Source organism: Lampetra fluviatilis, chromosome 28 (assembly GCF_964198595.1).
Source record: "Lampetra fluviatilis chromosome 28, kcLamFluv1.1, whole genome shotgun sequence".
Classification (NCBI taxonomy): Eukaryota; Metazoa; Chordata; class Hyperoartia; order Petromyzontiformes; family Petromyzontidae; genus Lampetra; species Lampetra fluviatilis.
The window spans coordinates 2,640,081-2,665,217 of NC_136302.1; the positions used below are offsets into that span (position 1 = coordinate 2,640,081).

General features: G+C 44.6%; 2 protein-coding genes and 1 non-coding gene across 4 annotated transcripts in view; all 3 read left to right on the forward strand.

Annotated features, from left to right (window-relative positions):
* KCNAB1 (potassium voltage-gated channel subfamily A regulatory beta subunit 1) overlaps nt 1–8,004 on the forward strand; it is a 90,115-nt gene extending 82,111 nt beyond the window's left edge. For both annotated transcript variants that reach the window (XM_078869535.1, XM_078869536.1), the window contains exons 9-13: nt 1,055–1,175; nt 2,343–2,437; nt 4,931–5,051; nt 6,632–6,720; nt 7,600–8,004. In XM_078869535.1, the coding sequence (XP_078725661.1) occupies nt 1,055–1,175; nt 2,343–2,437; nt 4,931–5,051; nt 6,632–6,720; nt 7,600–7,689 (516 nt within the window). In that variant the 3' untranslated portion in view covers nt 7,690–8,004. The remainder of the gene's footprint in view (nt 1–1,054; nt 1,176–2,342; nt 2,438–4,930; nt 5,052–6,631; nt 6,721–7,599) is intronic.
* A 4,647-nt stretch (nt 8,005–12,651) lies between these two features.
* LOC144942700 (uncharacterized) lies at nt 12,652–25,056 on the forward strand. Its single transcript, XM_078869539.1, has 14 exons — nt 12,652–12,808; nt 14,436–14,534; nt 15,065–15,157; nt 15,561–15,675; nt 15,846–16,013; nt 16,739–17,035; nt 17,556–17,654; nt 17,948–18,074; nt 18,837–18,988; nt 19,853–19,994; nt 20,514–20,641; nt 21,583–21,712; nt 22,327–22,628; nt 22,944–25,056. The coding sequence occupies exons 1-14, from the start codon at nt 12,791–12,793 to the stop codon at nt 22,997–22,999; spliced, it is 1,926 nt and encodes a 641-aa protein (XP_078725665.1). The 5' UTR covers nt 12,652–12,790; the 3' UTR covers nt 23,000–25,056.
* Nucleotides 14,797–14,862, forward strand: LOC144942875 (small nucleolar RNA SNORD82). The gene has a single exon (XR_013639422.1). It is a non-coding gene; the product is annotated as a small nucleolar RNA SNORD82 (small nucleolar RNA).
* Nucleotides 25,057–25,137: the final 81 nt, after the last annotated feature.

Here is a 25,137-nt window from a genome sequence, read left to right on the forward strand (position 1 = left end):
CTCACTGCACACACTAGCGTGCGTGGTGCGTGTATGTTCGAATCTTTATTTAGGCTGGAATAATCCGATTAGCTATGCAGCTCTTTTTCACTGATGCCCGGTCGGGGCGGCTCAGAAGGAAGTGGCGAAAGTGGGTAGTGCATTTTACTCCAAACCCGGGGACCTGGGTTCAATTCCCGGCCATGGTTAACATCAGTGGAAAATGATATCTGAACTGGTCCTGGGCCTTCCGTACAAGTGCTTGGCGTAGTATGTATGCACTGGGGAGACAAAGGTGGCCGGGCGTGGTGTTGGCCACCAACTCCCTCGTGTGCTGTGCTGACCTTCATAGGTGCTACTCGTTAACAGCACTTGGCCCTACAATCAGTGTAGGTCACACAGGAGATCTCTGTTTAGAATATTTAGAATGTTTGGCTGTTTTATATTTCCACGTCATAAACCACTTCGTTAAGCCATCGTTTGTGGCCAGGTCACTTCTGAAAAAGAAGCGAATAGTTAAATGGGCTTTACCTGGTAAAATAAACATCGATTTGTATTTTGTTTTAGTGATTTTATTACCTTTCCTACACTTTGCACTCCTATCGTATGTTCGTATTGTGTGCTGCTGTGACATCCTGACCCGTCCCTACTGGACATCTGTGCAAAAAGAGCACAGATGTTTTACTGCCGGTCGGTGGTGTTGCAGGTCAACAATAAAAACCCCTCGATACACAGCACTGGAGCCGTGTCCACGTAGGAAGTGGTCCCTTGGGATCACGGGACCATGGGGTGAGACGTAGGAGACTGCACGATTTCACTCAGTTGTATATGGTCATCGTTGCTGATTGAAAACAGATACCAGATAGTGACGAGGGTGAACTCACCGGGAAGCGGGTGGCCCGTGCGGTCGTCACTTCGTGAATATTGTCTTCATCTGCACCCTCTTTCTTATTTTGATATTGTTTGTTGTTGTTGTAACGTTCTGACCACGTGGCCTGACTGGACATCCGTGCACAAAGAGATTTTATAGCACATCGCATTCCTCCAATGCAAAAAAAGATTCCGATTCTTGCAGGAGGCCTACTCGGTGGCGCGTCAGTTCAACCTGGTGCCACCGGTGTGCGAGCAGGCCGAGTACCATCTCTTCCAGCGCGACAAAGTGGAGATGCAGCTGCCAGAGCTCTACCACAAGATCGGTGAGAGACCTCCCTGTGCCAGGAGGGCCTACATTTACGATCATTATTATGATTATCAGTGAACATTTCATGGACAGCTGAGGTGGCCGGGTGACTGACTGCTGCTTTACTGGACATCTTGTGGAAAAAAGAGCTTTATAGCTCATCGGATTCCTCCGGTATAAATAAATGTTCTGATTCTGGAGACTTTGACCATGGAGACCTCGAATTAAAATCCAGACACTCTGGCGATTAAATTGTGGTCTTCAAGTCTAGTGGCTATATTTACTTTCAGGTGACTGCACGTTCTGTTTACGTGACAGCCCTTACTAGTTGGTTGTGTCGGGTGGTGGCGGGTTTTAACAACACATTTATATATTTACGCCATCTAACCCAAAAAACCTCTATTATGGATTATATTTATCGCGAAAACCTACGTGTTAAACTTCTGGGAAGGTCTTGCCCCCTACTATGAAGATCAGATGCATAGTTCTGTGATGTCCGCTTCTGTGGGTCATTCTTTAACTTGGGGGGTTGAACTCCTTTTCTATTGGATCGGTCCTCCCATCACACCCTGCATTTGAAGTAACATCACAATACAATATTTGTTTGCATTGTTTGTTGTTGTAACTTGCTGATCTGCCCTTAGTGGACATCTGAAAAAAAAGAATAACTTTACAGCTCATCCGATTTCTCCGGGATAAATAAAGATTCTGACAATACTGCACATATAGTGCATGCACACAGCCTTGTTTTAGAACACCTATTCAAAACAGACACACTTATGGTCATATTATTTTGAGGCAGCAGTGGTCGGACAATGTGATATATGTATACGGTTTCATCCTTGTTGTGAATCATCTGTAAAGTACAGGGTGCTTCAAAAAATGTTTAACACTTACATGGGACTATCGTTTTAGTGAAAAAAAAAACGGATAATACACTGTAACATGATAACAAAAGTATGTTAATAGTTTCAAAAATTCAAAGAGTCTCTACTTGTTCGCCATCATTGTCAACGCGTGCCTGGAATCTTCTCCAGGTGGTCTCCAGAGCCCGGAGGCACATTTCTTGTGGTATTGTTGCAAATTCTCAGAAGTGTTACAATTTTTTTAAGCACCCTGTATAGCCATCGTTAGTTTGCATGAGGTTCATATGTCTTTGTGTCTTTGTGTGTGTGTGGCACAGGCGTGGGTGCCATGACATGGTCCCCGTTGGCGTGTGGGCTCCTGACTGGGAAGTACGAAGACGGGATCCCAAACTCCTGCCGAGCAGGGCTGAAGGTGACTGTACCAGCAACAGTGGCAGCAGCATCACACGTACACCCACCACGTGCACACGCGTGTGCATAGACCTAACGGGAGTGCGTCCCCTCGCCAAACAGCCACGGGCTCACAGTCATCATTACACACAAAGTGCTTGCCGCAAATGAACCACAATACCTTGCTGATCTCGTCAAGGAGCATAAACCATCACGTGAACCCCGGTCAACCTCGCAGCGGCTTTTGGATGGCCATTGAACAAGGCGGTCGCCGCATCGTGCGCTTTCAGATGCGCTTCTGCGGCCGTCTGGAATGCTCTTCCTTTCGATATTAGGAAGCCGCTGGAGATATGCACTTTTAAATTTAGTTTGAAAACTAATTTCTTTAGAACTGCTTTTTGTGTTGAGTTTGTTGCAGAGGTGTGGACTCGAGTCATGTGACTTGGACTCGAGTCAGACTCGAGTCATGAATTTGATGACTTGCGACTCGACTTGGACTTGGATAACAATGACTTTGTCCCACCTATGAGATGTGGACTCGAGTCATGTGACTTGGACTCGAGTCAGACTCGAGTCATGAATTTGATGACTTGCGACTCGACTTGGACTTGCATAACAATGACTTTGTCCCACCTCTGGTTTGTTGTCCTTCTCCCACACCTCCGGTTAGTGCGGTTGGCTATGTACGGTGCAAAATAAGTTCAACATACATACGTACGTAACAGCTGCGTCAACTGCCCCGAAGTTAATCCGGGCCTGAATTAATGTCATTGGTCGCTCTCTAATTCGATGGCACGCTTCTGCCTAGCGGCGTGAGCCTGTTTAAAGGGAATAAAAACTAAGGGGATGGGGGGACAACACAGTGTTAAGCAAATTTTTAGAAAATGTTCCAACGTTAAACAGAACGGGTCGCAATACGAACTGCTCTTGTTTATCGTGCATTCTGCTCTGGCCGCCACCCCCTATGTGTATGAGGAAAGGTTGCGACACGGATCACTGGATTGGCTGTAATAATTTAGAGGGGGGGGACCTCAGCCCCCCTCAGCCCCCCCCCAGCCCCCCCCCCCCCAATGATTAGAGGGCTTGCACACATATATTAATACTTTTTATATTTAGTTCCACTTATGTCTGTACTGTCAAATTCAGTTCACTAGTCCTGTAAAAGATACCTTTTTTTAAATGAAACTAGAGACCTGTAATGAGAGACTTGTATAGCCATTTTTTGTCAATCCACTGCTGGATGAGGGCCTCCCCGCGCCGTGTTAATTTACCATATTTCATCGTGCCGGCCGGTGCGGGTTGGTGGAAGGCGGAAAGCACGGACGTTGGAACAAAATCTAGTACGATTTAAAGCTTTCGTGACTGCAGGGATTCATATTCTTGGTTCTTTCGGTAAAGTCACGTAGAAGGGAAATAATTAAATAATATCAATAAACTATTCAATTCTCACGACGTTTCGATTGCAACACAAGCAATCATCATCAGATGTGAAAACCGCCAGTATTTTCTTAAAATGTATTGCTGTGTTTTTCACACCTGATGATGATTGCTTGTGTTGCAATCGAAACATCGTGAGAATTTAATTGTTATATTTTTATTATTTTATTATTTCCCTTCTACGTGACTTTACCGAAAGATCCTAGAATACAATATAGTACAGCAATGGATTTTGCTCCACTGCTGTCTGCTGCCCACAACGTAGCCCCGCAGCAGCCTACGGTACCTTGACATTCATGGTGGTCGCCCACCAAGCAACTGTCCAAGCTCAAACCTGCTGAGCTTCCAAGAGCTGATGAGATCGGGCACATTTCGGGTAATTTGATCATTTTCTTTGGTTCTTTCGGTAAAGTCACGTAGATATAATAATAATAAAATAAAGTTAATAATTTTTTTTAACTAAAATAAAAAAAGAATAAAATAACAAAAAAAAACACTGATGTAGACTGAAGCCTCGTTCTTAATCGGAGTGACAATCTATATTATAGATTGCCAGTACACTCACTCTTAATCGGAGTGAGTGTACACTCACTCCAGGCTACAGTCTACACGAGTTTTTTTTTATTATTTAACAAAAAAGTATTCACTTTTATTATTATTTTTCGATCTAGAATATGAATTCCTGCAGTCACAAAAGTCTAAATTTTATTTGATCATTCGCGGCGCACACGGTTTTTTTTTATCCATGATGATGCTGATGGTGATGATGTGTACGGTAGCGGTTAGCGCACTGCGCTACGAGCCCGGCGACCCGAATTCCATTCCCGCTCACAGCCAATAACAGTGACGATTATCTGAACTGTTCCTGGGCCTCCCCTAGGTCGACTCAGCCTCAAATCAGTCCCTAGTACGGTGTGTAAACATCGCCACTGGGGAGACAAAGGCGGCCGGCCGTGGTGTTGACCGCTCACCCCCTTCGTGTGCCGTACCAGCCTTCATGGGTGCTCGCTAACAGCACTTGCCCCAACAATATGTTAAGGCTATACGGGGGGGGGATCTTTGTCTTTGTGTGTGCCAGGGCTACCAGTGGCTGAAGGAGCGCGTGCACAGCGAGGAGGGCCGTCGGCAGCAGGGCCAGCTCAAGGAGCTCCACACCCTCACCGAGCAGCTCGAGTGCACGCTGCCACAGCTCGCCATCGGTGAGACTCAACTCATGTTTGGATAGTAATAGGGTTTTACCCTTTCAACTGGTACAAAAACTGACACCTTTATACAAGGCATCATGTTTGCAATAACCACAATACAAGCAGTCAAAATGCAAACAAAAAGAAACAACTCTGATGATGATAATGATATGCACTGTCCTTGAAGTTGATTGGTTCACACCCGAGACAGCTTTTCTTAGAGCCTAGTTTCCATTGGTGTTGGACCAGATGACACCAAAAGGCGTACAACTCAAAGACAGCGCACTATCAGAGTATTGAGAGCTCGGGGTAAGCATTTACACTATGAGACCTCCTTTACCAGTGGCAATGTATAGTAATAGGGTTTTACCCTTTCAACTGGTACAAAAACTGACACCTTTATACAAGGCATCATGTCTGCAATAACCACAATACAAGCAGTCAAAATGCAAACAAAAAGAAACAACTCTGATGATGATAATGATATGCACTGTCCTTAAAGTTGATTGGTTCACACCCGAGACAGCTTTTCTTAGAGCCTAGTTTCCATTGGTGTTGGACCAGATGACGCCAAAAGGCGTACAACTCAAAGACAGCGCACTATTAGAGTATTGAGAGCTCTGGGATAAGCATTTACACTATGAGACCTCCTTTACCAGTGGCAATATAGAGTAATAAGTTTTTACCCTTTAAACTGGTACAAAAACTGACACCTTTATACAAGACATCATGTTTGTAATAACCACAACACAAGCAGTCAAAATGCAAACAAAAAGAAACAACTCTGATGATGATAATGATATGCATCATTATCATGTTTTGATGTTTACGAGTCAAGAAGGCAATATTTGGCTGAATATGTACACATTTTTTACAACTGTTCTGTGTTACCTTAAGCAGATTCCTAATTATAATAAATGTACATTATAAAAACGTGTGACACACACCCACAGGAAAAGCGTGGGGAACCTGCTTTCTCCAGAATGTCCCCATTGTTGTGACTTACATTGGGGGAGACCCATAACCAATTACATTACCTGCTGTGCAATACATTATATCAAGGGAGCAGATGGATGAAGTGTACAATGCTACACTTTAAACCTAATAAGTGTGAAATTACGCAGTATTTTTTTGTATTTACATTGTAATTATTACATTTGAGGTATTTAAGATCTTAAATTTCTGTTCTTATTTTACTGCTTCACGTCTCTCAGTTTTCTCAAATAATCAGCAAGAATTTACGCAAATGAAGTGCAGAACTGAATTCAACGTAGTTTTGTTATGCAGTCTATTCACTGCGCTTGAGTGTGTAGAACGGAATTTGAATAGTCATTGTAAGAAATGTAATGCAAAATCATGCTAAAATAATATCTTATTCAGTTTAGCCACAGGCTCATATTCGAAGCCAGGATATTAGCAATGCCAGCTGAAGTGCACTGACCTGTGAGCCAGCCACCCAGTCACCGTCTCACAAAACAATTACTAAAGAATGTACCATAAAATTTCCCACTGCAGATTGCTACGCTCGCTCTGAGCAATTCCCACCGTTATGTCCGTGCACACATCGCTTCTCGCCTTGCTCCCCACCCTCTCAGCCTGGTGCCTGAGGAGCGACGGGGTTAGCTCCGTGCTGCTGGGAGCCTCCAAGGTGGAGCAGCTGCTTGAGAACCTGGGGGCCGTGCAGGTGGGATTGACACGAGCGGATATACATTGCTAAATATCTATTTTGAAATGTTAAATCATATATATATTTTATCGCGATTGCATGTGGCAATACAAACAAGATGAGGTTCAAAAAAACGAAAATACAGTCAAATGTTCAGCTTGAAAAGATCTCCATGGATTTCAGGGAAATACCAAACCAGTCATTCATCAGTGCACTTGATGAATTACATGTGTACATGTAACTTTACTGCTGTATGAGTACCTCCCCACATTATGCGGGTCATCTCGCCAAAGTGGTCTGGTGGTGAGATGTTAACTCCCTCGCCTGGTATGACGGAGGTCGTGGGTTCGATCAGGACCCTGACGCCTGTACATTTGGAGTTTGCAAGTTCACCCCGTGGTCGCGTAGATTTTTCTCCGGGTCCTCCGGGTTTTCCCTCCACATTTAGAAACATGCGTTTAGAGTATTTGGCTGCTATAAATTTCCACGTGATAAGCCACTTCGTTGAGCTATCATTTCTGACCAGGTTGCTTCTGAAAAAGAGCCGTATAGCTCAGTGGACCTTACCTGGTAAAATTTTAAGTAAAAATTAGTCAAGTTGAATATTTCACCAATCTGGTCAGTGCGAGATGGTGAAGGTGGGGACCATAGGTGTTGGAGCATAGAAATACAGTAAAACAATTGATTTTGTTTGTCTTGTGTTGCCCACTGCCTTTTGCTGCCCACCACATGCATCAACAATGCACGTAACTCGATGTATCATCAGTGGATGGGCATTGTTTGGCATTTAAAAATGGGCTGTGCCCAAGCTGCAATTGCCCCTTTCCTGAAAGAGACCCTCCGAGCTGCCGGCGCTGTGACGAAGGCGCCCCGTGTCGGTCTGTGGGTGTGCTGCAGGTGCTGCCCAAGTTGAACCCCCTCATTGTCGCCGAAATCGACAACATCCTGGGAAACAAGCCGGAAAGCAAGCGCGAGAGCCGCACATAAGTCCGTGAACAGGAGTGGCGTTCACCCCCCGCCCGCCCCCTGCTGTAATGAAGACTTGGGATCGACATGGACCCTTAGTTTCCTCGTGCGAAACAATGTCCCGTAACGGGGACGAAGCAGCTATGCAGGGAATGGACTGTTACACGTGTCTCCATTTTTTTTTACAAATAATTTTTTAATTTGTGATTTGGGTCATGTCGCTGGTATACCATAATGGACGACAATGAGGGAGGCCTTTACCCAGTAGTGGGAAGTTACACACCGACAATAGCGGCTGGTACAGCAACGCCTGCTTTTGTGAATGATATCACATTGCCCTTCTCTGTGAACACACACACAGTGCTGTATAGACATGTATGCAAGATATAGAAAGTTGTGCACCTATGCAGTTACTGCATATACAGTGTACTTTTTCATATACACGTAAAGCAGTAAAAATGTGCCACAATTGTTGTATATTTAAAAAATGCCACATTTTTCATATACAATAATATTGTGTGAACACATCTCCACGACGGACAGTCATAATGATAGTACTCACATATACACCAGGTTGACTATTATTTACTGATATCATGCCCTGGTCACAAAGTATGCATGCTACATGTCACAACGGCGTTCCCCCCCAAGAGGGGTTGTGTTAGGGGAAGGCTGTCAGCATGGATGAACTGTGTTGCCATTGTTACAGGTGTGCTGATCCTTACCTAGCTTTCTGGCAGCAAGACACCACACTCACTATGCAATGGAAGCTGTTATTCGGATGCAGGGGTTGGAGGATGCAGAGAACCAGAGAGCTCCAGGGCGATTTTCTATTGAACGATTTGTGAGCTTAGAGCGCGTCGTAACAGGCGCTAACGGTTTGATGAGGTGCCTAGGCAGGACTCTCTCCCTGTTGAACGAACACCAAGATATGTACACAGCGCAATATGAGAACATGTAATTTGTGATATATTTTCCCATTTATCATCATCATTCTTTGCTAAAGAGGCTTTGGGTAATCACTGTAAACCAAATTTGTAATACTATTTAAGTTAGTGTAACTTTACTAACTTCTCCTGAAGCATCTGCATGGGTTCAGATGTAATTGTCAAGTGATCAACCACGTGGCTTTTTCTGGGTACTCCCAGTTAATAAAAAAACCCCCACTGAATTGGCCTGCCTGTAGTAACGGCTTAAAAAGGGAGAAAGTTGAAACATCCCATTGCAGGACCCTCTTTAACAAGAGTCGAGGTAACTCATTGGATTATTTGGTTTCAAGGACATTATTTCCCCATCACTGCAAAGGCATTTCTATTCTTATGTATTCATGACATTACCATCAGTGATAAGGTTAATCCCTCTGAAAGCACATTCAATTCAGGAATTACAGCACCACGTGCTCTGTGCTTCCAACCGTGTTTATGCAAGCAGTGACAATGAAGGCATTTGTTTTAACTGTTAAAGGTCGTTTGTTATTTTGCTCGGACACGGTTACTGGTTTCATGAGTAAGTTGATGCACATATACTGTAAGCGTAACATACATAGCACTTGTGTGTGAGATTAAATGCAGTGGTAGCCTGCCTATCATATACATTATCCCACTTTAAAGAGTTGTATACAATTCTTAAGTTATATCGGAAGGGGCAAGGGCCAGAATGGGCTCAGTCTTCCAATAAGTAAACCCTTGCTCTATTGATGCTCTCTTTTTTTAAACAACTTTCCAGAATTATTGCATCTTTGAGAGATTGTCATGTAGTTGCGATTCGTAAATATTGTATGAGCTTCCAAGCAATTATGAGAGAGGCCATTTTATTGACACAGCGAAGTGAGGACTCGTCAATGCTGTTAAAATCCGCATTCCATGCAGAAATACACTTGCAGCCACACATAAATTCACAGCCTTTCAAGCACCACTGATATCCCGAATATTATACGGCGTATTAAACCTCCACGTTTTGATATAACCTGATGAGCACATTATTAAGATATTGTACAATAATACGATTAATTTGGGATGTTTACATGATAGAGTTGGCTGTGGGATTGTGGGCTAAAGAATTGTCGTGTAGATGTATGGCTATGAATAGGAATGAACCCTTACAATGTGCCTGTGGTTATCCGACCCATGCAAATGAATAAATATACGGCAATAAGGCCTTGTAGCATGTGCACAATACACCGTACACTTATATTGCATACCGTATATGGTTTCCATAATGCAGTGTATATAATAAATTCCTGCTGTGGCATGATACATGTTGGGTGAATGTTATTTAACAATTTAAATCTACTTATGCATTTTGAGTAAGCATGATCATTTATTATCGCATTACCTCTGTTATTTACCATGAAAGATGATACATTGCTCAGATTTTTCACAAAGAATGTGTAATATGCTAAAACACATTATCCAGACATTATTATGGATGCAATAAAGAAAACGACGTAATTATGTATATGCAATTACCCTTTGCTTTATAATAGCCGTGTAAACATGCAGAGTGATAGTAATAGCTAGGTATGTATTATGCTCTGTTTTGTATACAGGATGTATATAAAAGACTGTAAATGTGTTTGAATTACAGTATGCAGTATGTCAACAGTATATATTATTAAAGAAGGCCCATTGACCAAATTTGTTTTGCGTTTTACAATACAGTACTATAAATTGATTGTTGGGGCGAGATGTTAACTGCCTCGCCTGGTATACAGGAAGGGCATGGGTTTGATCCCGACCCTGACGCTTGCTGCATATTTGGAGTTTGCGGTGTCTCTTTCCCCACATTGAGAATCAACATCACCACGCGTTTAGAGTATTTGGCTGCTATACATTTCCACGTGATAAACCACTTTGTTCAGCTATTATTTGTGGCCAGGTCACTTCTGAAAAAAGCTATATAGCTCAGGGGGCCTTACATGGTAAAATTAAAAATAATATTTACGATATAATAACAAATGATAGTCCTGTGTCAATCAACTGCTGCATGAAGATATCTCTCCATGCCATGTCGGAGTTTGGCCATATTTAAGCAGGCTGGTTAGGGTGGCTTTGGGTAATCGGAGGTGTCTTTTAATCTCCTTCACAGCTGTTGCGCGCCGTACAATGTCCCTATCTATAGCTGGCCACCCCAGCAGCAGCTGTTTCGTATGAAGTAACACTCTGAAAACAAATACATTTGCAAGTAAAAGAGTTTTTTCCCCCTTTCTTTTACTCAGGTAAGATACTATATGGTAATTTAATTAAACAATGAACCCCATGGGGGATATATATATTTGCTTAACAACAAAACTATCGACAAGGTTTCCATTAAAAGGGGACTTTATATTTGCTAAGCGACCAGACTTGTTTAATAGGTGCTCATTATCAGCCATGGCCAATCCACTGCTGGATGAAGGTGTTCCCCCATCGTCCCACGGCCTTACGATGCCCTAATCCACCCTGCTTCAACTAACACGAGCTCATTTAATCGCTCCATCTCCACTTAGGGGTTATTTGGTCTAATACTGGCAGTGAGACTAAGGCCCTAAAGTAGGTTGCCTCTGGTGTAGACCAATCCGTTTTAAAGACAATGCATCAAATATTACCAGCGCATGTTTTTGTTGGCATGTTCACCACAATATTGTTGTAGTCAATGCAGACATGATTCCTTGCACAAGGTTTCTGTTTTGTGTTGGAACATCTTGACACAACTGTTTTATTGCCAGAAATGTTAAAACATTCTTATATGCACTTACAATTCTTCGGACTTGGTTAAAAGACATTTCTTCATCTAGCAGTGCGTAGCTGATGATTGTCGATATTAATCAATGGCATCCTCAACACCCCGTATCTTCTACGCCGGGACGCTATAGGTGTTAGGATGAAAAATTAAGTCATATAAGTAGAAGGAAACATAACCGTAAGCGTTGTTGTGGAGACATTTAAATATAGTAAATAAGTAGTGTCTGCTTCATATGTTCATCTCTCCGCACATCGTAAAGCATAGATGTCAATCCATACATATCAAGCAAGCATCAGCATGCAATGCCAACATACAGTATAGCATGAGCAGTATAATTGACACCAATGATCAAAATTAATACATAAATCTTTTTTTTTTAGCAACATCATTTTTTTTTAATTGTTTGTGTTTCTCCCTTGTGATGGAACTTTGTAGGATGAACGTTGAGATGTATAAGGGGCACGGGGTGACCAATAAGGTCTGCATTGGTATGTAACAAGATAGATAATTAGATAGATAGATAATAAGATAGGGCACTGATAAGGTAAAGAGTGGGTTTGATCGCCAGTTCACCAGCACTGAATCAATTGAAACCCGACACAGCTGATGGATCTAAGACTAAGATCCCGTCGTATATATGCGCCTTAACAGGACTTTCGGGGCAAGTGCTGTTGCTGTTATTTCAGCAATAATCGGTGTATCGATATACTGAATATTACTCTTTGGATCATTCGGTAAAGTCACGTGGGTATAAAAAAAAAAATGAAATCGCAATTTATTTTGTTTTATTTAAATTAAATCACATTTTATTTTGTTTTATTTAAATTACAATTTATTTTGTTTTACTTTCTGCAGGAATTGCTATACTTATTGGTTCTTTCGGTAAAGTCACATATGTATATTTCTACATAATACAGTATATTTACGTGATGTAACCCATTATTCATAATGGGCTTTCCCGCGTAAAACAGCTAAGCTAATATATGCCGACGTCATTACGCACGCGTGACGTAACCACGTCGTAACTTTTCCACCGATTTCCATTGCCGCAAAACTACGTGACGTCATCACGCAGCACGCTTTCCCCTGCGAACGCATCCGTTTGGCGCGCGCGTAAAAAAAAAAATCCGTACGTAATCGCCTGTCTACGTCATTACGCACGCCCGGTGACGTCACCTCTTTCTCAGGCAACGCGCTTGTGATTGGTTGATTTCTGCCCGTGACGTAATCACGCATCGTCGTCTGCTGCACCCGCCCCTTTATAAGGCCGTCACGTGGACTGACGCTCTCCTTTCCCCCCGCACTCGAAGCAGTAGGCGCGTTTAGTCAACGCTCCCCTCTACACAAGAGACCCAGAGAATAACTCTCCCGTCGTCTTCTTCAACACAATACTTCCAACATGGTGAAGGCAGCCAAGGTGAGATGTCCGCTGTGCAGCTGTGCTGCTGCTGTAGAAGAAGAGCGGAGAGACGCGGGGCTACCGCGAGGGGAGGGGGGGCGGACGGACGCCATTGCCGCCATTTCTGTTTTCGCGCAAACGAAAGGAGCCTTCGTTCGACTGTCTCAAGACTGTCGCGTTTGCCGGGATGAATGTTAATTGTTCGACGTTGTGTTTTGTTACGTTTTCGTTGTATTCGCGTGCTCGGTCGTGGCGGCGGCGTTGGGAAGTTTGATGCGTGGCGGCAAGGGTGGAGTGGCTGGGAGGGGGGTAGGCCTAGGCCTGCATCGCGCAAGCGAAGTGAAATCGCGACGCTCGCTCCGTGTTGATTGAACGCGGCCTCGCAGCGAGTTCTTGTTCACGCGCAGTTGCAGAGTGCTAGACGTGGCTTGAGCCGTCGGCTGTGCTGTTCGCGACGTTTAAGCGCTAACCCCCCACGTGGGTGAGGCCTCAACGCGGGTTCGGATCCTGGGACACGTGGCGGTGTAACGGCACACGAACGCTACATTGACGGGGCTGATGATTTGCTCGATTTGTACGGTTATCGGCCTTGGTTTTTGGCTTTACGGCGCTAGTTTAGACAAAACGTGGTTGAAATATGAGCGGCGTGGCGGACACGTGGCGAGCACGGCCCCCCTGGAAGAACACGTGCAGAGCAAATGGCGGCTTACGGGAGAAGACCCCCACCACGTTATCGGTTGCGAACTTAGACTTTTTAGCGCTTAAATCTTAAGTAACTGACATTTTTAATGAACTTGCTTGATAAATATTGTTAGTGCTTGTCTTTGGAGATACTTTGTACTGTTCGTGCAGTTTTAACGCAAGTTGGACTTTTTTGGCCACGTGCTTGTACAGTGCATTGGCGAAACATGTGCTCGCTAAGTGTACTGTACCTCTATGTATTCATTCATGAAAGCCGATAACCTTTCAAGTATAGTTTTAACAGTATAAGTATTTACTAATTTTAAACTAAAAAGCAAGACTAATATTAGATTTTTTTTTGTAAAAAAAGTTTAGTTTTTACGAAAAACTGTTTAGCCTTTAATTTTTTTAGTTTATGTACGGGCAAACTATTTTGGCCTGGTTAAGTTGCCTGAAGTTAAATTTATGTTGCTAGATGCTTAACTTTTATTTTTTTACATTCACAAAAATACGTTATTTGCACTTGCCTGTTTATTTTAAGAGTAAATTGTTTGGAATACAGTAACAATTCTTTAACGCGGTTGTAACAGTGACTAATCGCCGAAATACTATACTGCTTTAAATTTTTCGATTTCAAACTTTCGTAACTGTAGGCATTCATCTTGTTTCTTTCGGTAAAGTCACGTAGAAGGGAAATAAAAGAATAATACATAAAAAAAACATTGTATTTTGTTATGTATTACTTATTATCTTATTATTTCCCTTCTACGTGACTTTACCGAAAGAACCGAGAAGATGCTTTAAATTTGTTTGAGGCGCATGGGAGGGACACGTGGGACTTGCATTTAGACACCTACGTTGGCTTCTTTCCCAGCGTACGTCCCCCATAGTGTCCCCAATAACTGGGGGTTCCATCCCTGTAGAATGAGTGACTTAACCGCCGTTACGCGCGTGTGCCTTGCAGGCAACTGCTGTGAAGAATGGCAAACCTCAGAAGAAGGCGCCACCTCCGCCCAAACAGGTGGATGAGTCGAGCGAGGAGGAGGATGACTCCGAGCCAGAGGTAAGAGCCCACGTGGAAGCAGCCCTATGCCACAGCTTGAGTTGTCTGTGTTAAATTGCATTTAAAGTTTTTTTTAAGTTAACCGAATGAATGTAAGCCTTGGTGCATTGTTGGTGAAATGGATTGTAAGTGTTCTTTTGAGATGTAATATTTTCCGCATTTGTATTTCCTACCTAGCATTTTTGGTGTTAAATCACATGGGCAATTCATATTGGCTGCTTGTGCAGTATACACAGGGTGGTATCTTGCAAATCGAATTGGAGGCACGTGTGATGAGTAGTTCAAGGGACTTAATTCTGACTATTGATGATGGAACTTACTGATGTGCCTGCTTACCATTCACAAATGTGAAAGTGCTGCCCACGTGACCGTGCCACCAAGCTGGCCTGTCTATACATTAACATGTAACCTTGTAGCGGTTGAGTTGATCAATTAGTCGATTCTTACACTGACGGTGCTAGGTTTGATATATGCAGACATTTTAGCACGACCAATGCGACCTTGACAAACAAAATCACTGCGCTGTGCAGGTCCCTGTGAAGAAGGCAACACCTCTGCCGAAAAAGGCTGCAGCCAAGGTGACGGTGAAGCAGGCGTCTGAGGACGACAGCGAGGAGGAGGTGGTACGTATCACTTTGTGGCTATTGCACAATTAATTATGTTAATCCCAATCTATTTGGTGTTTTGAGCACTGCTGGCTCAAGTTATTTTTCGTTTCCCATAGCTGAGGCCTGTTTGGTAGCAATCGTTCAAATTCCTGGTGTCAGTGGTAAATGATGTATGAACTGCTCCTGTGAACCCCCATATCTAGAACCTGTTTACTAGCATGGTTTACAATGATCAAACCATCTCCGTGAAGGGCATTGTGTGGGGAGGGTTTCATTTGTGCATTAACAAAAGGGAATTGCATAAAGAATGGTGATGTAATTACAGTGGGCAATTTGACGTGCACTTGAAATGATGAATAGAACTGATAACAAGGAGGCAGAACCATTAGATGTGTGTTTTTATGACTTGCTCTTTCAGGTGGTTCCTGCCAAGAAGGGCAAGCCTGCTGCCAACAGCAAGGCCGTGGCAAACAACAAGCCGGCTGCCAAGAAGGCAGCACCCAAGAAGGCCGAGAGCTCCGAAGAGGAGTCTGGTAAGTGTGCAAGAGTTAATGCTCCCCCGCTATGAGTGCATCAGCATATCTGACATCACACCTTCCTTAGGAATTTACTTAAAGTACTCGCATCATTGGTGCCTTTTTTCCACGGTAGTGGCCATTTACTGTTGACTGGTCTGCCATTGACAACCTATATGCACCCGCAGATGAGGAGGAGGAGGATGATGATGAGGAATCTGAGGAGGAGGCACCACCGCCACCAAAGAAGACGCCTGCTAAAACAGCAGCCAAGGCCACTCCCGCAAAGGCCACTCCTGCCAAAGCAACACCTGCCAAGAAAGCACCAGCTGATGACGAAGATGAGGACTCTGAAGGTAGTTATGCGCATGCAATCAGTCCATTTGCAAGTCTATGCATCTCCCTGCTCAGCCTTGCACCAACTACACCATTTTGTGCGTTCCAAGCCTTCAGATGTATATGCATGCACGCACATGCCTTGTAAAGATGGTTTCGACTTAATGCACGCAAAGGGAGGGCATGACAATCTCTGGTTGGCCATTCTTAATTTGTGTGACTGCAGTAGAATAACTGCTGAATACTTTGCTTAACACTGCAATTCCTCATCGGTGCAGAGGGGGATAGGAAGATATGGGACTTGCAGTTGAAGACATTTTGCAATGGCGCCTAAATTTTGGCTTGTGCTGTTACCTTTGTCCACTAGATGGCGTGCAAGGTTAATGTAAGCATTGAACTTCTATCTGAAATGGTGGACCGTGGCATGCATCTTTTGGCATCTTTATTCTCACCCTTGATGTTCATGCATTACGTTGGCTTTACTGTTGGCCTGTATTGTGGTGTTTTAATGAAAGTAAGAGGTGGTATTTTGTTGAATTTACATTCCAAAAAATACACTTCCCCGAAATAGAGCCAAGTTCTTGTAAGGAGTGAGTTGATGGTTCTGGTCACAAATAACTGCGTTAGAAAGTATTATAAAATATGAATAGTGCAAGTAATTAATTTATAAACTCTTTACTCGTGTAGCTGTGCCAAGAGTTACTTCGGGGTCCTGATGGGTATGACCTTTGTGCCTCTTGCACAGATGATGAAGAAGATGAGAAGCCAGTGGCCAAGAAAGCAGTAGCTGCTGCCAAGGCCACTCCTGGCAAGGCCACTCCCGGCAAGGCCACCCCAGCTAAGGCCACCCCAGCAAAGGGCAAGCCGGTAGAATCCGATGACGACGAGGAGGATGAAGATGATTCGGAGGAGGAGTCCGAGGAGGAGATGGACGTGACCCCTGCGCCTAAAGCCAAGGGTGCTAAGGCAAAGGAAGAGTCTGAGGAAGAGGAGGATGATGATGAGGATGACGACGATGAAGAGGATGACGAAGATGCCGATGGTGAGTTAAATGCTGCAGTGGTACAAAAATAGCTAAATCATTGAAGCTTTAATATTTAACAATTTTTTTGGGTAACTTGTGTATCAACCATGTGGTAGCTGCATGCCATGCTGGGGATTGGACGAACTTTTACTGAGCCCCACAGTTCCCGATTACGCAGATCAGAATAGGCTTTGCGCTTTATTCGGTTATTCCCTTCTCCTTTTTGAGCACCGGGCTGTAACTGGGCACGTGGAGACCCCACTTGCCCGGTGATGGCAGCTCTGGTTTCGCAGGAGAAGGAGACGAACGCTCAGCACAAAATCACCACGGCAGCGTCAGTCGGACCTCTTTCTTAATGTCCTGTGGCTGCCTGCCGCCATGGTGCTGTGCCACATTTAGCAACGGATGCCGCATTGAATTTATAGCACAGATGTTATCGTCGTTCCATTACGCATTACTTGGGCACATTGCCAAATGAGTTGTGGAAGTCAAATTGTGTTGTGTAAAGTGCACTTCTGCTGTTGCTCTGTCTGTACAGAACCTCCACCCAAGGCCAAGGCAGAGAAGCGAAAGAAGGAGGAGGACAAGACCGCCTCTGCATCCAAAAAACAGAAAGTTGATACTGGCGATAAGAAAGGTATTATACTGTGGTGTTCTTGACTTTCTCTTAGCAACTGTGCGAATGAGACTTCTAAATATTGGAATGTGACTTATTACTGCACAGATTCCACACATTTTGTACCATGACATGGAGTGGCACAGAATGGGGGAGGCTAGTTGGTCCAATGTACCTAGTTGTAATTGATATCAAAATGATTGCAAATTGCGTTCAGCCATTAGTGCTTAACTGGTTATTGAGCTGGTCATTTTTTATTGACAATTTGTCTTGATCATTTTCTTGGAAGTTAACCACATGTGTTTTGTTTACAGAACGTGACGCCAAGACTATATTTGTGAAGAACATCGCATGGACTTCGACGGTGGAAAGTCTGACGGAGGCTTTTGAGGGAGCTGTTGAAGTGCGGATTCCACTGGGCCCCAACGGGAAGAGCCGTGGGTAAGGAACGGGCATAATGTACCTTTTAATTCAAGTCCACTTTAGGCAGTGCTCTGTAACACGCATTGGTGTAATCCAAGGTTTTGTAGGCATGGCCCATTGGCTCGCTGAGCCAGCTGCCTGCCAAAATAAGTTATGGACAATTGAGCAGCTACAGTTATGCAGGATGTGAAACAATCCTGTCATGGGGCCTGCACAGACCCACAGTCCAGTGACCGTTGATACAAACTATTGTTCCCAAGCCAGCCGCCCGCCACAGTCCCGGTCAGTCCCATTGACCGGAGATTGTCCAGTGGTGGCTAAGAGCAGCGACCAGGGCAGGAAACAGGGAGCCCCCTTTCACCCATGGGATGCCCTGTGCCGAAACCCCGGCTACAAGAGTGCAACTTGGCAGAACATTTATTGAGTTGAACTTTGTGAAGTATCAGAGCTCATTATTGATGTAAATCTCCATGCTGGGAAATGGAGCGTCGTAAAGCCATATGGTCAATTCAGCTGGGATGCACCCAATATTGTCACTTATTGGAAGCTAAGCAGGGTGGAGCCTGGGAAGTTGGATGGGTGACCACATGCCTAAAACATGAGGTAGTGTAGGCTCCTATGTATGGGGCTATGTTGGTAGGAGAGGCAAATGCAGCAAAATGTGTCTTCAGCCCCCACTAACCAGTGTGGTAATGTATGGTCATCCAGCAGTGGATGTACAAAAATAGCTTGTTGTACTTTGGAGAGTAGATCGAGCATGTTTGTGGCTGCCCGTCGCAGGATCGCGTACGTGGAGTTCCCCTCGGAGGAGGATGCCGAGGCGGCCATGAAGGAGTACCAGGGTGCCGACGTGGACGGGCGCGCGGTCCTCCTCGACTATGTCGGGGATAAGAGCAACAAGGGTGCGGGGCAGCAGCAGGCCAGCTTCGGAGGTAACGCAATGCGCCAACCCCCCCCTTCTAGCGTGGAGCCACGCGCACACTTGTCACGTAGTCCAGTGCGCTGTAACGTAGCCGTTTCAAGAGTTTATGCAAATGTCACGGCTGTCCCAGCTGTGGGGTACCCCGTTATTGGAGAGTGGAAGGAAGATACACAACTATTAAAATCCCATACTTGGCAGTTGTACCTGGACTGTTGCATCCAACACGAGTTTGATGTATTCACAGTTGATTCCGGAGCACTTTGCAGGGACAATGTCGCAGTACATTAAACATTGCATATGTCAGACACTGTTAAACGGAATCGGTCGGTGCTGTGCCATAGGGCCTGTACAAACCTCTAGTACAACGTTGTAACTACTTGATGAAAATGACAATTGTTGAGATAGCCACCCGCCACAGTCACAGTCTCACACCCTTGACTGTAGATTGTCCAGTGGTGGCTAAGATCAATGTCCGGGGCAGGAAACAGGGAGCCCCTTTACCCATGGGAGGCCCTGTGCCGAAACCCCGTCTACACAACGTGTACGTCTATCATAGCAACGTCTTTTTACTGTGGCAAAGGTTGCCCAGTGGCTTCCATGCTTGGACGCAATTTGCCTCCAAGCGCAGGTTCATGAATTTGAGGTTGTATCTCAGCTCGCCATTTTAGTGCTCAACTCATTACAGATCAAAATTAACTTCCTGAACGCATTATCCAAGTTGATTGTATTACTTTAAATCAACACTACCAGTTTCCCAGTATAGGGATGGTGTTGTGTAAAAGACCCACATTTTGCTGCATCAGACACTCGCGTTTATGTAAGCCTTATTTGGTCATAGCGATAACTATGGTGTTGTGTCTATCCTCTCTCTCAGCAAAGCCACAGGGCACCGAGAGCAACACGCTCATGGTGCGGAACCTGTCCTTCCAAGCGGACGAGGACTCTCTGCGATCGGTGTTTGAGAACGCCGAGGCGGTGCGTGTGCTAATGGACCGCGAAACTGGCAAACCCCGTGGGTGAGTCTCCCTTCACAGACACCTGTCGTGACATCCATCCCCCTCCTGATCAACATCATTGTAATATCCCATATTTAGTGCACTGCTGCTGGCATTGTGTACTAGTAATGCGGTGCACATTGCACGTGGTTGAAGGTGTGTAATGCAGATTATGCCGTTGTGCTTGAGCTGATTCCGTTGTGTGTAAATGAGTGCATCGCAGGGCATCAAGTCTGCCGAAGGCTGGAAATTGTGAATGTTTGAGCTGAATCTTATGAAAGAGAATTAGTCGTACTGATCCAGTAATTTATTGTTTTTAAATGTCATTCTCATGTCCAGTTGGTGAAATCGTCTCCTTCCAAGATGCAAGCAAATATCTTGAAATATTCCACTTGTTTCCCAGTTGGTAGGCTACTGATGCGTAATGTCTTCCCTTAGAACGCGATTGTGTTATGAGGTATTCAGTAGGCTGCAACAGGCGTGATGTGGCGTTCTTCCCGCTTGACCGGGGTCCTTGCATGTGTCCCCGTGATGTGGCAGGATGGCATTTGTGGACTTTGCGAGCATTGACGATGCCAAGGCGGCGATGAAGGCGCACAGCGGTGCCGAGGTGGAGGGCCGTGCCATCCGCCTGGAGTTCAGCACACCGCGTGGCGCCCCCGCCCCCAGTGAGAACCCGCACAGCGTTGTAGTCCTATCCTAACTCGCTCACCGGCTATTGCGCTGTCACTCTTCTTCAGACCACAAGCTGTCAATCGGACCACAGGACACTGCTTTCTCAATGCAGGAGATAATTTGTAAAATGTTAATGGAAATGTATATTTCAATGCAGAGGGCAGGTTTGTTAATAGAATGGTGTATGGCAGTTTACTTGATTCATTTTCTTCTGGGCCATAAAATTGGCATGTGGTCTATAATACATTATGACGGCTGGTTTCTCCTATTGGCTTCGTGTCAGGGGAAATGGACAAACATCTCATTGCAAAAGACCCTTTTTTAAAATCCTGAGGCTTGGGCTTTCTATATTGATGAACATGCTTGTTTAGGCCTGTCAGCACTGGTGAGATTTTGGGCGTTTTAATGCCTGTGTAGCTAAAACTAGCTGTGTACTCCGAGCCAGCCGCCCGCCATGATCCCGGTCAGTCCCATTGACCGGAGATTGTCCAGTGGTGGCTAAGAGCAGTGACCAGGGCAGGAAACAGGGAGCCCCTTTACCCATGGGAGGCCCTGTGCCGAAACCCTGGCTACAAGAGTGTAACTTGGCAGAAAATGTATTGAGTTGAACTTTGAGAAGTATCAGAGGTCATTATTGATGTAAATCTCCATGCTGGGAAATGGAGCGTCGTAAAGTATCAATGGCTTGCTTGGTAGTGGGTTAACTAAACGGCTGGCAGATGTACAGTTACCTCTGCTCCGCACTGCCAACTTGATGTAGTTTGCTGCTTTTATCATTTTGAGCGTCGCTCCACCTTGATGTTGCTGGAGGAGCAGTTTTTCCAGCTGCTTAGTAATGCAAATTATGAGCAGCCTCCACAAAGGCTGATCAACACACACGCGTCTGTACACAGGCATGTTGGTAATGGTTGACACTGTGCTGGGTGGGATGCAGGTGAAGCGACCAACACGCTGTTCGTGCGAGGCTTGGGCGAGGACACCTCTGAGGACACGCTCATGGACTCGTTTGAGGGAGCCACGGCCGCACGTATCGTTACCGACAGGGACTCGGGCCAGTCCAAGGGGTACGTGTTCACTGCTGTTTGCTCTTTTTATCCTCTTTCCCCACTGGTGGTGTGTGGGGCCTTGATTCCCTGTGTAATCGGGACCTTTATTGTCACTACATGCCACCCTTCTAGTTAGTAAAATCAGAATAAGCTTTGTGCTTTATTCAGTCATTACCTGTGTGCTTCCCTTCTCCTTTTTGAGCACCGGGCTGTAACTGGGCACGTGGAGACCCCGCTTGCCTGGTGATGGCAGCTCTGGTTTCGCAGGAGAAGGAGACGAACGCTCAGCACAAAATCACCACGGCAGCGTCAGTTGGACCTCTTTCTTAATGTCCTGTGGCTGTCTGCCGCCATGGTGCTGTGCCACAGACCCATTAGCCGTGTTTTACTTTTGCGTTCTTGGGTATGCATTAATATACCATATCGTTGCATAACTGCACATATCATTGATCTGATATCTGACATGCATAACATTTTGTTTTGGAAAGGTTCCTCATAGAGCAAACCTAGAATGCATCATTCTTTAGGAGGATGTTTATAATCCAAGTGTCTGCTCACGGATATCTTGCTTTTGGTTTGTTTTGAGGGCCTTTTCATCCGAGTTGACCAGTGTGTGTTTGTCGCTGCTCTAGGTACGCCTATGTGGACTTCAGCTCTTCGGACGAGGCCAAGTCTGCGCTGAACGCCATGAAGGGTGTGGAAATTGACGGCAGCCAGATCTACGTGGACTTCGCCCGTCCCAAGGGCTCGACGCCCAGCCGTGGTGGTGGAGGCCGTGGTGGTGGCTTTGGCGGCAGGGGTGGTGGAGGCTTTGGTGGTCGCGGTGGAGGCTTTGGCGGTCGTGGTGGTGGTGGATTTGGTGGGGGCCGTGGTGGTGGCTTCAGGGGGGGCCGTGGAGGCGGTGGCTTCAGAGGTGGTCGTGGTGGTAGCAGTGGTAAGTCTGGTGTATATCATGGTCTTGGTCTATAGTCGATTGAAATGTAGTTGAACCAATCCATTTTTAGATGTGCGTTTCTAATTTACTGTAATACGTCCAGCCAGCTGGCACTTTAGTAGTGGTTTTAACGTAGTTGTATTGAGTTAAAATCCTAGTGCAGGGTTGGACTGCTCTTGATCCTGGAGTTCGTTGGGGTGTTTTTTGGGATGTCACCGAGGGCTGCAAACAGGGAGATGTCAAATATTTAATAATTTTAAGTTTATTGGGTTCTGCAGTTGAACTAAACCTATTATCCCTGACATTGTTTTTCAGGAAGGAAGGATGGCATCCAGGAGTTCAAGGGCAAGAAGATGACTTTTGACAACTGAAATTAATGTATGTTTTTCTCCATATTTCGCTAAAAGTTATAAAATGGACATTTTGCGCGCTCACACTCGCGCTCAGGACTGAGAGGGGTGGATGGGGGACTCGGGTCTGGCAGTGCCACGATGCTGGGGCCTGGCATGGAGTCATACGCACCATTCTACCAACGCAAAACCATCCACCCCACAATCCCACTCAATGCGCCCCCCCCCACACCACCAAGAGTACACCGCAGCCCTTGTCACCATCTGGCTGCTAGAAAAGTCCCAAAGGGGGGAGGGAACCTCTTTCCATATTTAAGCTTAGGGCCTCAATTGATTTGTGCCTTTTAGAATATATTGGGAAAAAATGGTTATCCTGACTGGTTTTTAGCTATACTGCATGGGCCCATTTATGGCTCATAATTCTACTGTAAAATAAACATTTCAAGATTTTTCATTGTCTGAAATTGCATATCATAATGGACGTTTCACGCTTTATGTAAAAAAAATGCCCCAAATAACCGTTCATTGTGATACATCGGGTTGATAATTTTTAGTCCTGATACATTGGCATCTTAACCCAACAGCAGCATCTGGCCATAACACGTTCCAAAGGGTGGATGTTTTTGTCACTGATGAATGGCGTTATAAATTTTTTTGCCCCGCTCTCCATATGGACCCCTTTAAAAAAATTATTAGACGTTGCTGACGTGGAATTTGATTCGTTAGACACCATGAGGCGGTCCTGCCTGGCTCGGTGGAGACATGTGCTTGTGCGCAGGAGACGGAGTCTCGCAGCCGTGATTAGAACATTTTTATCCTGAAGCCTGCTCCTGTAGTCCCTTTGCATATAAAGTACTTGTGTGTGCGTGCTTTTTGTTAAGTGGTTATTTTTTTTACTTGTAAATATGAGTTTCTGTAGTTGCTCATTGTTATTAATTTGTTGACAACGTAACGAAAATGCCGCCTGTATTTTGGTAATATCCAAAATGTGCAGTTGCAGGTTTCTGAAATAAACTCAATAATAACTCCGCTCCCTCCCCCTTATCCTTTATTATATGTCGTAGATGTGGGCTGTGAATTGTGCTGGTTTCTAAGGTTGAATTAAGTTGCTGGACAGTCCTAACTGCCATATGCGTTTGGTTGTTGGCCATAACCATAATTGGTTGCTTGTCAATGTTAAATACTGGTTCCTACAAAATTACAATGGATATAAATAATTTCGGAAGGAAAGTATTAGCAGGCGTGTAATACTGATTGGTTAATTGTCCAGCGTTTGTACCATCCGAGATCAACCATCCTATTAAATGATGCGTTAAACTAGAATTGTTATTCTGAAATAATTTCAGACGTCGCTTCGTTTGGCTTCTGTAACGATGAGTCCTGAATTAAGAACACAATTTAATGTTCTGTTCGGATGCCATTTGGAATATAGTTTGAGCGATCTGCTCACACGAAAACGATCATGCAATAATAGAAAGCTTTGCGATATCCATAGATTGTAAAGAACTAAATTGCATGCACGTTTAAATTCGGGAAATCAAGCCACTAGAGGTCACCGCGAGGTTTGGTAGCTGTGCCACATGCAAACGTGTGGTCTTGCCCTAAAAATGCCGCTGGTAACAGATCAAGGTTATGCGTCTGTTGATGCTTGTTTAATAATTACCCTGCACATCTAGATACCCGTGAATGTCACCAGTTTATTGTGATTTAAATGTGTATGCCACTTGGGAGCTAAAGCTGCATTTCAAGGTTCACAAACAATTTCATTTTTTCCTCGCCCTTGGTCGCAGTCTGCTACAAGGGCCAAACGAAGAGAACCCGGTTTTGTTAGAAAATACAGAAAATACCCAAAAGAGTGAATTGTATTTTGTTTGAATGCGTTGATATACTTGAGAAAGTAGTGGCTGAAGCAGTCAAATCAAGTGCTATGTTTGCAGATTACTGCTACTTTTTTTCCTTTCTAAAAGTTAGCTATTTTGTTTTGCATGTGTACCATTTTTTAAAAGGTGAAACATGTAAAGTAGAACACAATTGCTTGTGATTCGTCATTATTTTACATATTAAAGTATAGTCCCCTATTTGACACGTGCACATTGTAATTTGTACCTTGTTTTAACGAGTGTTTGATCATTTGAACACCAACTCATTCAAAATATACA

Excerpts from the sequence above, each read along its gene's own strand:
- LOC144942700 (XM_078869539.1), top strand. Across the intron at positions 18,989-19,852 it reads GCAGCAGGCCAGCTTCGGAG|CAAAGCCACAGGGCACCGAG; the intron begins GTAACGCAATGC and ends CCTCTCTCTCAG. Across the intron at positions 19,995-20,513 it reads GAAACTGGCAAACCCCGTGG|GATGGCATTTGTGGACTTTG; the intron begins GTGAGTCTCCCT and ends GTGATGTGGCAG.